At 33.2% G+C, this 14,310-nt stretch overlaps 2 protein-coding genes across 5 annotated transcripts in view; both read left to right on the top strand.

Moving 5' to 3' along the window:
• Window positions 1-14,310, top strand: part of LOC125076203 (transcription initiation factor TFIID subunit 4) — a 36,983-nt gene that overhangs the window by 21,064 nt on the left and 1,609 nt on the right. The gene's annotated exons all lie outside the window — the stretch shown is intronic.
• Window positions 19-13,691, top strand: LOC125076202 (coatomer subunit beta'). Of its 3 annotated transcripts, XM_047688250.1 has the most exons (18): window positions 19-160; window positions 372-530; window positions 1,098-1,290; window positions 1,842-1,990; window positions 2,104-2,278; window positions 2,424-2,610; window positions 3,036-3,169; window positions 3,305-3,604; window positions 3,808-3,898; window positions 6,549-6,714; window positions 8,353-8,522; window positions 9,331-9,499; window positions 9,898-10,171; window positions 10,284-10,440; window positions 10,641-10,770; window positions 11,055-11,224; window positions 11,552-11,684; window positions 12,132-13,691. In XM_047688250.1, the coding sequence occupies exons 1-18, from the start codon at window positions 158-160 to the stop codon at window positions 12,162-12,164; spliced, it is 2,793 nt and encodes a 930-aa protein (XP_047544206.1). In that variant the 5' UTR covers window positions 19-157; the 3' UTR covers window positions 12,165-13,691. The 3 variants fall into 3 exon arrangements, with proteins under 3 accessions (XP_047544206.1, XP_047544205.1, XP_047544204.1); XM_047688249.1 differs by lacking the exon at window positions 19-160 and having other exon boundaries at window positions 360-530; window positions 11,555-11,684; XM_047688248.1 differs by lacking the exon at window positions 19-160 and having other exon boundaries at window positions 360-530.

Raw genomic sequence — 14,310 nt, 5'->3', positions numbered from 1 at the left:
AAACAACACAAATAGTCATATGTTTGATATAAGTTGTACGTGTATCCGATTTGTTTGGCATTAGAAAAAAATTAAAGTGACACGTCCACCCACCCTGTCAATGTTCCACGGTTTCCCGAATTCTGCATGACAATTTTTCATGTTTTAACTATTAAAAATGGTAAGAATCGCCTGTTTTCCAATTAGAAGGTGTAAGGAAGTGTAAAATACTGTATATTTGTGTAGATGAAAGTTTCGGCCACGTAAGAAGTGATTTGTTGGGAGTATGTCATCATTCGCATGTCGGCTTCCCGTGAATGTATTATAATATTTGAGTATATATTGTGTGCTTTATCGTATTTCTAACACGGTTTATTGTAATGTTCCCGAAGCCGTTGCGATTGGATATCAAGAGGAAGTTGACGGCCAGGTCGGATCGCGTCAAATGCGTGGATCAGCATCCTACAGAACCCTGGGTGCTTTGCTCACTATACAACGGCGACGTCAATATTTGGAATTATGAAACTCATACACAGATTAAAAGATTTGAGGTAATCAATATTTTTTACCATTATAACTTTCGTTTGATTTGCTATGCTTATAGTTGTGAATTAAGATGGTTTATTCTAGAGCATCACAATTATTCCAGCCAGCTGTTTTAATAGTGTAGAAGTTATTATAGACAATTTTTACAATTGTGTACATATTCAATCTTTGTTAAATTTTTAATTGCAATTTCATAATGATAAAAAACTATATATCTTTACTATATATATAACATTACATGTTTAGTGATAATAATTAATTGTAGTGTTTATAAAATAATATGCAGCTGTTATAAGTAGTCTTATTATTGATGAAAGAAACTTGTAAAGAAATCAAGATATGAGAATTGGCACGGTTTAGCACAAAGATGAAACAGTAGTTTGTTTCTCCATCCTAATCTGTCTGAAACAACAATTCATTGTTTACACTACTGGTTCATTCTTTGGGTTTATAATAGATTTTATTGACAGTGTTATATCATAATTTAAAGCTTGTGATTATCTTTTGCAAATTTCAAGAAATGTTCTCTAAAAGCTTATTCAGAAAAAAATAATATGTAATGATGAATATAGGTATGTGACCTGCCTGTGCGTGCAGCAAAATTTGTGCCGAGGAAGAATTGGGTGGTCACCGGTTCAGATGATATGCAAATAAGAATATTTAACTACAACACATTAGAAAGAATTCACAATTTCGAGGCCCACTCAGACTATGTCAGGTGTATTGTCATACATCCCACACAACCTTACATATTGACCAGTAGTGGTAAGTTATGTCTCATCCAATTTCAATCTCAATCAATAAATGTGACTTCAATAAAGTAATAAATATAAATAAATAAAGTTAATCTTATAAGCAAATTGCTGTAGATAACTAATTTGTTAATTTAAAAGTATTATTAACATAATACTATGCTCATGGGCCATATTAACACATATATTTGCAACTTGAGGTTTTGAAAATGCAAGACAGAAAAATGGATCTTACACAAGCTTTGATAGTAAAATATTAATGCTATTTATCAGATTTCTAATTTATAAATTGTAATACATAAGTGAAGATTATATCTCATGTAGAGATGCAAAAATACATTCTATACGCATTTGTGATTATATGTAATCGAATTAATTTTAAAGTACCTATAAGATATTAACCTACTTTTCAATACAAAAAAAGGTGAAAACATACTTGATTTCATATTTATTATATTGTCATTTAAAATATTCTTAATTTACTGTCTTTTTAATACACATAAATATTATTAAATTGATGATATTTTTTTATGTAAATTAAATTAAATAAATGATTAATTTTAGATGATCTTCTTATTAAGCTTTGGAATTGGGATCGCAACTGGGCCTGTCAGCAAGTGTTTGAAGGACACACCCATTATGTAATGCAAATCGCTATCAACCCCAAGGACAACAACACATTTGCTAGTGCTAGTCTTGACACAACTGTTAAGGTATGATTAGACTGGATTAAAACTAATTTTGTCTTGTCATAATTAACATATGAAATTCAAAATGTTTTTCATCTATTATAATGAGGGATGTTAACATCCATATTATTTTTAAGGTGTGGCAGCTTGGTTCCTCTATCTCAAATTTCACATTAGAAGGACATGACAAAGGAGTGAACTGTGTTGATTATTACCATGGTGGTGACAAACCTTACCTCATTAGTGGTGCTGATGACCGGCTCGTTAAAATCTGGGACTATCAGAACAAGACCTGTGTACAGACACTTGAAAGTAATTACATTTGTTAATTTAAAAGTAAAGATTAATTTTTAATTAAGATTTCCTAAGAACTACGTATATGCGTATATAATAATGTGTTGTTCAATAATTTTCTCTAAAGTATTAAATTGTCTATGTTTTTGTTCTCCATAAAAAGGCCACGTACAGAATGTCTCAGCCGTTTCGTTCCATCCCGAGCTGCCAATACTTCTAACAGGTTCCGAAGATGGGACAGTCAGGCTTTGGCATGCGGGTACTTACAGGCTGGAGTCATCTCTTAACTATGGCTTTGAACGTGTATGGACTATATCAGCATTGCATGGTTCAAACAATGTTGCTATTGGGTAAGTGAATTAATGAAAATGTAACATATATTGAGTCTCAATTAAATTATTTTCATTTTTGCTTAAAGACAATTTTTAAATGTTATTTTTAAAATAAACAATATCTATTTTTTTTTAAATAAATGATTATGACTATTTAATAAAATTAGCGTCCAATTAGACAAGTACAATTCTTTTAAATGATAATTATGTTGATGATGTTATGTATAATAATACTAACATGAATTGTGAATCTTATATTATTATATATGTAAATGTATTTCAGTTTCACGCGATAATTAAAAATTGTATGTATATTTTAATTTCGATACCATGTGTTTGTAAGTTAAAGATAATTTATAAAATACCATAAAATAAAGAATGTATGTATAGAACAAAGGATAATCCAATGTGAATAAAATCTTTATATTATCTTCTTCCACCAGGTATGATGAAGGCACTATTATGATAAAGGTAGGCAGAGAAGAACCAGCTATTTCTATGGATGTGAACGGAGGCAAAATCATATGGGCTAAGCACTCTGAAATGCAGCAGGTTAACTTAAAGGCATTACCCGAAGGTGTGTGTTATTTAAAATTAACCATCTTCATCAAATCCTAATATAAAACGATTAGATTGGTCCTTTGTAAACTTATAATTTAATGCTCTGTTTTATTTTAATATAAAATATGATGAGACTAAATTACACTTATAGGCACAGAGATCAAGGATGGTGAGCGTGTACCAGTGGTCGCAAAGGACATGGGATCCTGTGAGATCTACCCTCAGACCATTGCACACAACCCCAATGGCCGCTTTGTTGTTGTATGTGGTGATGGGGAGTACATCATATACACCGCCATGGCACTTAGAAATAAGGCATTTGGAACTGCCCAGGAATTTGTGTGGGCTTTGGATAGCTCTGAATATGCTACACTTGAGAATTCAAGTACTGTGAAAGTATTTAAGAACTTCAAGGAGAGGAAGAGTTTTAAGCCTGAATATGGTGCCGAGGGTAAGAATTTTGCTTTTGAATTTTTATCATGAATTATTAATTTATGACCTGTTAAATGAATAAGGAGAAGTGTTTTAAAGAAATACACAAAGTAATAAAATAAAAATCTGATAATAATTTCATGTTGTATAAGTCATTATTTGTATAAGTGTTATATTCAATAAAGCGAAGTTGCGATCTATTATAATATTTATATTCCAAAGGTATCTTCGGTGGGTTCATGTTGGGTGTGAAGTCTATAAGTGGCATGGCGTTCTCGTTCTATGACTGGGAACAATTGGAACTTATCAGAAGGTGAGCTATACTCTAATCCGTATTGATGCCCATACTAATTCCTAATATTATGTAATTATACCCCATGTTTGGTTCTATTGCAAGCTTCTATGAAGAAGGGTATATTATGTATGCGCTTATAATGTATTTATAAAACGTGTCCGGCTATAGTGAAGTCCCTAATGTCTGAGATGTGCTTTGCGGTATATTAAATGTTCTGTTAATACAAATCACAAAATCAATCATAACACTTATGTTGACACAGTACAATAAACAGGTAGTCCGAGAGTCCGCTCCGAACGTGCGTTTACATAGTTGCTTCATTGTTGCAATCTGCTGTTTTGAGCTAAATAATGTTAATTAAAAAAAACCCTACTGACGCAACTGTGATTTCCTTCCGATGTCATTATAATCACTTATATACAAAGTTTATATACAAAATAATCTTTTATCATGTGCGGCTGTGCTTGACTGTGCTCGTGTTCATATATTTATGATATCGATGGGTTTTGTAAATTTATTTTTAGTATATGACTTTTTTTTATGAATAAAACGAATGCGAATAGACAAAGCCTGGTTTAAATGTGCATGCTGTTTTAATGAAACCACTCCTTGAGTATTAAATGACGTCTTATAGTTTTCGTGTATTGTTTAAAAAGATAAAACGATTAATATCATCTCTATACAAATATTTTGATGATATTAATGATTTTATCATTTTAAATTTTCTTTTTAAAAGACATAAAGCAATGCCGCCATTTGCTTCATTTAGCCCATAATAAGTATGTTGTTTTTATTTTACATATGTCCTGTGCTATTTGAATAACCTTTTTAGACAATTTTTACAAATAAATTTGTTTTTTTTTAAATAATGCTGGTGAAAAATGTTTTTAATCTTATTAGCACTTATTGTTTATGAATGTGCATTGCGAAATGTTAAATAAAGCGATCTAGTTTAAGCAATTGATGGAATAAATATCAATATATAATTAATAAATTAATAATTATATAAAAATATTAGTGCGTACATTTTTCGTATAGTGTTTCGTATAAGTCCTGTTTATGTTATATAATATGATCAAAAATTAATAAAATATAAAAGGTAAAGAGCTTCATTCAACAAAGAAGTATTACTCTTTTTTATTGATAGTCAAAATGTTACCACCGGCTCGATAAGAAACAGCTCAGAACCGGCGAAACTCTGAATTAAAGCTTAACATTATTTTGTTTCAAGTATAAGCCAAGCGTTAACATACAATTTTACCGAATTATTAATCTAATATATAAAAAAAATATCTTATAAAAATATTGTCAAGGCTAAATATAAACGTATAACGAATATAGTTTATATTTATAAATGTATTTTTTATTCTTTTTTTATGATTTTGGTTGGCGGGCGAGTATATGAGCCACCTGATGGTAAGTGGTCACCACCGCCTATAGACAAAGGTGCTGTAAAAAATAGTAACCATTCCTTACACCACATATGCGCCACCAACCTTGGGAACTAAGATGTTATGTCCCTTGTGCCTGTGATTACACTTGCTCACTCACCCTTAAAACACAACAATACAGAGTACTGTTATTTGGCGGTAGAATATCTGATGAGTGGGTGGTACCTACCTAGACGGACTTGCAGAAAGTCCTACCACCAAGTAATATCAATATATAATCATAATGTAGTCGCAGCCCTAAAATGTTTTTAAAACGAGAAAAAAATCATGTTATGTGATTGACATTTTTACATACGCAACAGTGGTCACGATAGAAGTATTTCAATTCTAAATAAATGAATATTGTTAAGTATTATTAAACAGGCGGACGGGCAAATGCGCCATTCGATGGTAAATGACCGCGACCGCACATAGACTTGGCGCTGTAAGATATATTAACTATTCCTTACATGGCCAATGTCCGGCCAATCCTTGGTATTAAAATGTTATATCTTCTGTGCCTGTAGTTCCATTGCCTCACTCCTCAGTCAAACCTAACCAAACCAAATCAAATCATTGGTGATTGGCGCTAGAATATGTGATGAGACTTTAGATACGTGCTGGTTTCATTGCGCGTCTATTTCATCCATATGATTTATATAAATCAATTAACCACATGAAATCACGACGCTTGGCCAGATTTGAACGCGCTACTGTCTGTTAAGATTCACATTTTCCATTTACTGAGACATTAATGCATAAGTTTTATTTTTGCTTTGTATTTCACGTGTATTTTTTATTGTATTGTAAAATAATTTTTGTCATGTGTGCTTAGTTGAATTCAAATTGAAATTAATTTTTTATACACTGCATGTAATTTTGGCGAACGATTTAAATATTTATTAGGCTAAAGTTAATAAATTTACAAAGTAGGCTTTAATGTTCCGTCGCTGTGCAAAAAATATTTTCTCGTTGAGGATACAAAAATATTATATTAGTTAATTTGATATTCAAAAACTTAAACGATTTTAATATTTCTGCTGGCGAAAGCTTATAAACATGCATACGTTTATTTAGACTTTATGATACTGAAAATGAGCTTACATTTTTTATTTTATAATAACGTATTATTTTATATTTATTACTTGTAATTGTGTCAGATTTTCTAAGCGATTGCATAATAACAAACTATGAAATTGAAAATATTTCCGTGTGTACAAGATGATTCGTTATTTCAGGATCGAGATCCAACCACGCCATGTGTTCTGGTCGGAGAGTGGAAACCTGGTCTGTCTTGCGAGTGACGAATCGTACTTCGTGCTCAAGTACAACCCTTCTGTGGTTACCAGAGCGAGAGAGACGAACACAAACATCACTGAGGACGGTATCGAGAACGCTTTTGAGGTGAGCATAGAAGCGAGGTCTATCAAAGATGAGCGCATCTCTGTGGTCCTGGTCACGGTGGCTCATGTAGTTGTTGAACCAAGTTTAATTCACGAGTTGTTTGATGTTAGGAGTTTCAGAAACTAGGCTGTACTGAAGAGCGAGACGGCGTTATTATAAGTGAAAGGGACATAACATATTTCATGGCGAGCGACTATTGGTCATCAAGTGACCATCCATCATATTTCTAATATAAATAAAAAAATGTTAAAAACAAAATGCAATGCTTGTAGCAAATGCATTTATTCGTCTGCAATTAAACAATAACAGACGTTACTAAATTTGAAAAGGAACAAGCTAGACGCGCGTTATTTAGTCGTTGGCACAGTCGTTGCGACGCTCGTTTCGCTTGTACAAACATTGAATGTTAAGAAATTAATACGCCAAGACGACTGTTGACGTCAGCGACCATTTCTCCATTAAACCAAGTCAACCGATCAATCTATATGAGCTATTTAAAGAAACTTCCATGAGTTATGAATAATAAATATGCAACTTGAATTCTTAATTTATATTTTTTGATGTCATTTTAAATGTAATTAATCACCATACAAGATAACATGGTTGAGGTTGTAACGATAAAATAGTTTGACATAATTGGAAGCGGTCACTTCAAAGTGATTCCCGATAAGAGAGATAAGGAAGACATGATTTTACAATTATTTATAGTATGTGTTTATATAGTTAAGTAGTTAGTTTTAGTGAAACTCTTCATTGTATACTGATGATCATATATCATAGATCATAAGAATATACATTATATAAGCTGGACTCGCGGCTTTGCCTGTTTGGAATTCAGTTCATGACGAAAATGCTTCAAGAACTCGCTTACTCACTTTGTCCCAAACAAAGGGTGAAAGTAACCCAAGTATCTTTGGAGTTATATTTTACTTCGTACCAATTTTTTTTTAAATCGATTAAGTAGTTCAGCCGAGAAAACGTAACAAGCAGATTTTCACATTTTTAATATTCGTATAGATTGCATGGAAATGAAATGATCGTCTGACTCCAAATTATTAAATTTGGTATATCGGTCTTGATTTAGCAAGGTAGCGGTGGGATAGATAAATAAATTTAATACTTATAAATTTACAAGTTATTAGAACTTTATGCACAAATATTCAACCGTTGCAATAATTAGCAATAATAGTAATAATATCCGGTTTAAAGGGCGCACTTGTAAGAACAAGTATAATCTTAGTTTTTAAGGTGCGTCACTAACGTATTCACGTTGTGATGTGAAATTATTTAAATATATATATATTTTTAATATGTATTTATTAATATTTGTAGTTATATGTGTATTATTATATTTTATATACAGTAGGTATTAATTTATCAAAATTATTGTACCCCTTCCCATAATTGTTGTACAACCAGTCCTCTGAACAAAGGTTGCCTGGAAGAGATCGCTGTTTTAGCGATAAGGCCGCCTGTTGCGTTCATGCAACTTTTAAATATTAATCCTTAGGTATAATGTTGTGCTGTGTCGGTGCAATAAAGCATAAATAAATAAATAAAATAAAAATCCAGTGGCAAATTCACCAGCATTTCTTATCTGTTCTCAAAATAAATATAACCCTCGTTTTCTGCATCTAGGTTGTTGGCGAGGTCAACGAGACCGTGAAGACGGGTCTCTGGGTCGGCGACTGCTTCATCTACACGAATTCGTTGAACAGGATAAATTACTACGTCGGAGGAGAAATCGTGACCGTGTCCCATCTTGACCGCACCATGTACATCCTGGGATATGTTCCTAAAGAAAACAGGTAAATTATTGAGTAGGCGTTTATATGAATGCCATGCAGAACTTTTCTTTAGAGAAGTTGAGTGACGCTCGTGTTTAGAAGTTCGCGTGCGACGTCTTTTAAAGACGATTAAAGACAGCAAAAAACAAATTTGATGATATTTTCTAAGTTTATATTTTCAAAATGCAGATAATGTAAAGCTACGCTAATTGTGAACAATAAAAGCTGTTTTGTGCTATTAAATAACCAAAGTCAGTCAAAAGCATTGTATATAAGCATGTATGTTCGCTAAGACGATCAAAATTGTTGTTTTCGTCAATTGAATTGGCAATATTATTCCGCATTTTCCTTGGTCTCTTGGTCTCTCAACGGGTCGCGGGGAGAGACAGAAATAAAATTAGCTAAATATTTTATATGTATTTACGTTTAAAACCCGATCGTCTCGTCGAGTTGAGATCGCTCGGTAGATAGCGAGGATCACGGGTTCACACCTGGAATAATATGTATTAATTAATTGAATTAGGTTTTTTATAATAATTAATTTTGTTTTCTTTAAGGAAGTATAATATTCCTAAGATTTTGAAGTCTCTTTATAAGTATAATTTTCCTTTATTCGTAGAGATGTTAGTAGTGTTATAGTAGTTATATGATTTATTCATTCATTTACATTCTTACACAGATTATTTATATTGTTTTTTCATTATTATTCAAGATGCATATTTTACTTACAAGTATGTCAGCTGTTACCCTTAGACCTATTGTGCATATTGTTAATTTCTAATTATAACTTTTTGTCATTTCGGTAACTCTAAGTGATTTTTTTTTTCAGGTTATACCTTAACGATAAAGAGTTGAACATAGTTTCGTACTCGCTGCTGCTCCCCGTGCTGGAGTACCAGACGGCGGTGATGCGAGGTGACTTCGAGACGGCGGACCGAGTGCTGCCCACTGTGCCTCACGAACATCGCACAAGGGTCGCGCATTTCCTTGAAAAACAGGTTAGACCTTCATCATTAATCGTAATACAATTATTCTTTTTATTTGGGAACATTGTGTCAGCTTCATGAAAACACTTACTTCTGGTTACCTGTCTCTCGCCAACCCTCTTGGGAATGTTTATACTGGTGGGTTGATACGCCGTCATTCGTGTATGGTGGTTGTGGCGATTAATTATCCAATTCATAAATACAACTGTGTTTTTTATAACATATATACTAGTAGTCGCCAGCGGCTGGGTGGTTGTTAGATGTTGGGCACAAAAAAGTAGTGGATTGAGCAGCCGTGAAAGAGCAACAGACAGGCAGACAGACGGACAGACAGAGACATACTTTCGTATTTATAATAACAGTATGGATATAAAACTATTTAAAGTATTAAACATGACATAATTCATCAGGGCTTCAAGCAACAAGCTCTTGCGGTATCTACAGAACCGGAACACCAGTTCGAACTAGCCTTGGCACTTGGAGAGTTGAAGCAGTGCAAGCAGTTGGCTGAGGAGGCAGCACGCATAGAGGGAGGGGAAGGAGACGGCCCGTCTCGGTCCTCAGCGGCGAGATGGTCGAGACTCGGAGCAGCGGCGGCCTCTGCGGCGGACACGGATCTCACGAAGATATGCTATCAAAACGCACACGATTACAGTGCTCTGTTGTTGTTCGCGGTCAGCACCGGTGAGCCTTAGCAAATTATTACAAATAAATTAATTAATTCGTGTAAAATACAATGTATTTTATAGTATAGTATTTTAAGATTAGAGATATATTTAATTTTATTACTATATAGGCGACAAAGCGTTGTTGGAAGACGTAGCGAGAATGTCCGCGGCGGAAGGAGACGACAACATCGCCTTCGCGTCGTACTTCACACTGAACGACCTAGATTCCTGCCTGCAGCTGCTCATCAAGAGGAACAAGTTGCCAGAAGCCGCATTCTTTGCCAGGTATATAATAATTAACGGCCCCTAAAAGTCTCACTCTGGAACTATTCGCCTGTATACGGTTAAGTTTAAGATCTATATACTTGTAAAGCTAATAAAGTTGTTTTTTTATTGTTTTATAATTTATATTCTTTATCTCATGTTTTATTAGAAATATATATGTAATCAAAAATAATCCACTTTTATCACATATCGTCTGCCAGATCATACATTCCATCGAAGATGAGCGAGGTGGTGAAGATGTGGCGGGAGGCTGTGGGCGCTACTAATAAGAAGTCTGGTCAGTCCCTCGCCGACCCCGAGCAATATGACAACCTATTCCCAGAGTTTGAAGTAAGATTTATTAAGATTGTAATCATTTTGTTTATAACAAGCTGCTCCGTGTTTACCTCAAAGTAACTGCTTCGCCCCTGTGAGACGTAGCATCGGCTTATAGTGTGTGTATGAGGCGTGTATTGAGGGTGACACGCGTGCTTACTAGATATCGTAATGTGCATGTTTATTACATGCTCATGTAAAAATATAATAAATTAATAAAAAAGAACTAATTAAGTTTCATAGTATTGTCAATTTATATATATGTATGTAATGTATAATAAAATGAATTTGTTCGACAGGAAACATTAGTGTTAGAAAAATTCCAGCGTGAGTTCGCCTTCGATTATCACACGCAGATGTCGAACCTGCCCGCCAACTCAAAGATATGCAACATAGAAAGAGACCTGGTGCAGGAGAAGGCGGAAATGGAGAGCCGAGGGCTCTGGAAACCAGGCCCGTCTGATGAAAGGTGAATTTTGGAGTATAATTTTATTTAGGTGTTTTCCAGTCCAAACTGATTTAACATCAGTTTATAATTATGGTGCTTATAAAAAGTGCATATATGAATAAATAACAATTTTATTTGATTGTTATTAACCACTAGAAAATTCATGTTGGAACTTAAAAGATAACACCCTTAATGATAGCGATAGTAACCACCAACTGTGAGCACAAGTACACACTTGAAACCACTGTTGGTTACATTGGCGATGTAAATAACATGTATTATTTCTTATCGAAGTCAACATATTTCTTAAAATTATATAGGCTTATAAGTTAGTACTTTTTCTACCAGCAGTACTGCGAATAGAATATCGGATAGATTGGAAGAGAGCGCCGCTGAGAGGAAGCGTAAAGACTCACTGGACATGGAGGAGATAGAACGAGAGATTAATGACATCGTGCTGGAGGACAGCGTCAACGACCTGGTGAGAGAACTGTTTACCTTATTATAGCGTATTATATCAAGTCATTCGATGGAAGACGGTACTAATGTTACATTCTTGTACCTCGATGCGTGCGTGTTGCCGTGGCTTCTGAAATTGATCGCTCACCCCGAGTGTCTCATCTGTCCATAGAGTTAGACAATAGAGAGTACACGCACGCACGCTAATATATTTTGAAGATTGTGTCAAACATCAGCTTGTGGTACGGTTTACCTGACTATGTACAATAGTTCCTACAAACTAAACTTAAGTTTCATATCATCTATTTTTATAGACACCACGAGTCTTGTATAAAGACAATATTTATATACATAAATACCGCATATACTATATTACTAAATCTCATTAGACTATTTTAAACTTTTTTTTTTTTAAATAATGTTGTTTTGAAATAGTTTGTAATATAAATTTTGTTGTTTTTTTTTTCAGGATTTGTCGGACGACGCTGATTTAATTGATTAATGAATATCTAGATTTTTTATTTTATATTAATATTACGATCATAAAGTGTGTATTTCCTAAAGTGCTAATACGATTAAGATTATTCTAGTATTATACACATTTCTTTTAAAAAACGTTTTTATTTCGTTCACCGTTCTCATCTTCGTCTTAATTGTCATTTATTTGCATTAATATACAATACATTAGTAATACGTAGTTAACTGATGATATTAGTCAATTAGCATATTTAAATTTTCAATGGGAGTCCATTGCTTTGAAGTGAATCAAGCTAAGCATTGGCGTAATCGAATATGCTTTTAGGAGACCTGTAAAAATATTTGTATTTTCTTACCGGATAAACCGTCGTTCATATTAGAGTTAAATTATCTTTGTCCGCCATCTTAAATAAGACGGTATAAATAATAAAATAAAGTTTGGTAAATACACTTTTCAAAAATATTCCTTTAAGTCTTATCTAAGTTCATAGATCGAAAATAATGTCAAGATGTAGTGTTGGTAAAAAATTTATTAAAAAAACAAATATATATTATAAAATATAACGCTAAAATGATAAATTCATTTAGATTTTAGGCACAATTTGATCCGGTCCCTTCTTATCGATTCATTATTCTGACAACTGTACTTGTATGATTTTCGCTCGTTGGCACGTATGCTGCGTCGGGTATCCGTGCCACAGCGACTTCGCTACACCGAACCAGCCTAACGTAACACGTTGGCAACGTGCAACCTTACTGAATGTCTGTGCCTTCAATGTCTAGAGACAAACTTACTATGGTACATAAGATAATAATTCCCGTACAACCATGTACTTAAATATAAATAAAATAATAGTCCACTCTATTTATCTGCATTTTATCGCACAATTTTATTGATAATATAATATTATGAAATGGATTTAGAAAATATTTATTATATAATGTTAAAGATTGTTTACAATTACCATTAGGAATATTAGTGAAATGTTCTTGTTTTGACAATGCTGTGTTTTTGAATATGATATAGTATAATACACTAGATACGCAGGACAAACACATCGAATTTGTGTTACTTAAATATTACTGGATGATTCAAAACACAGTTCATCGTTAACGTTGCAATATTTATGTGATGGGTAATCGAACCGACTGTTTTCGCTTCCTAATATTAATCTTGTATTGTATAATAAATAATTTATGAGATAATGTAAAATATTTCATTTATTTTCTTAATTAAAAGAGATACTTAGTAAACACGTTGTTTATTTTAACATCCATATTATTAAAAATAGAATTTCGTATCGTAAAAGTTTTTTGAATGTTACTAAATAAAAGTATTATTAATTGTCGCTGACTGACAATTAGGACGAAGGAGCACTGTACAAAAGCTATTCGTAATGTACTTTACATAGGTAATATGGCGGAAGTCATGCTAGAATAAATGTTTGTATGCCACAATTATTTACAAAATGTATTGTTTATTCCATATGAATTGTTATATAGAAAGTGTTCTCGCAGTACGTTTTAATTATCAATAAAGTTTTGAACTATACTTTTACTTTTTTATTTAACCTTTTATTTATTTAAACAGGAACGAGAAAGCGAAAGCAGATCGAGCCGTGTCGTGGTCCGAAATTAATTATTTTTATACATAACGAGACCAAGAATTTAAAACGTAATATCTGTCTTGTCTTTGTGCATGAATGACGAAGTGTTGGAACCCGCTGGTACAGTCGTTTAGTAAACGAATGGCCGTAGGTCTGTCCCATAACAGTATACATGAGGTTAACATTTTCTTAATCATATACGTAGGCGGACGGACATATGGGCTACCTCAGGTCAGTGTACTGAAATGGAAAACAAAAATACAAAGTGATGCATTTTAAACTCAACTTAAATGATGGACTACTGAACTATCTGTCTCGGCGTCGCGCTGGTAGAATAAGGTTCTTGTTTTAATAGAACTTCGAATTGAAGGAAAAGCAAACAAAGGAAAAATCTTGGTTATGTGGAATCCTCGCGTACTCTGCGAAATACTTACCAAATTTTCATTACAAACGAATTACCAAATGGTCACAAAGGTACGCATAGGTATTTGTAAAAAAATATAAAATAAGTTTAGTGTTAATTCATAAAAAAACCTTAATTATTTAAATTACATTATGTGCCAA

This window comes from Vanessa atalanta, chromosome Z, assembly GCF_905147765.1.
Source record: "Vanessa atalanta chromosome Z, ilVanAtal1.2, whole genome shotgun sequence".
Taxonomy (NCBI): Eukaryota; Metazoa; Arthropoda; class Insecta; order Lepidoptera; family Nymphalidae; genus Vanessa; species Vanessa atalanta.
Note: the sequence above shows the minus strand (reverse complement) of the source record. Positions and strands in the feature narration are given on the sequence as shown.

Bases quoted from the DNA above. Each gene is read 5' to 3' on its own strand.
- LOC125076202 (XM_047688248.1), top strand. From the start codon at position 360: ATGTTCCCGAAGCCGTTGCGATTGGATATCAAGAGGAAGTTGACGGCC. The intron at 2,279-2,423 runs GTAATTACATTT...CTCCATAAAAAG, and splicing joins CTGTGTACAGACACTTGAAA to GCCACGTACAGAATGTCTCA. The intron at 10,771-11,054 runs GTAAGATTTATT...TTTGTTCGACAG, and splicing joins ACCTATTCCCAGAGTTTGAA to GAAACATTAGTGTTAGAAAA.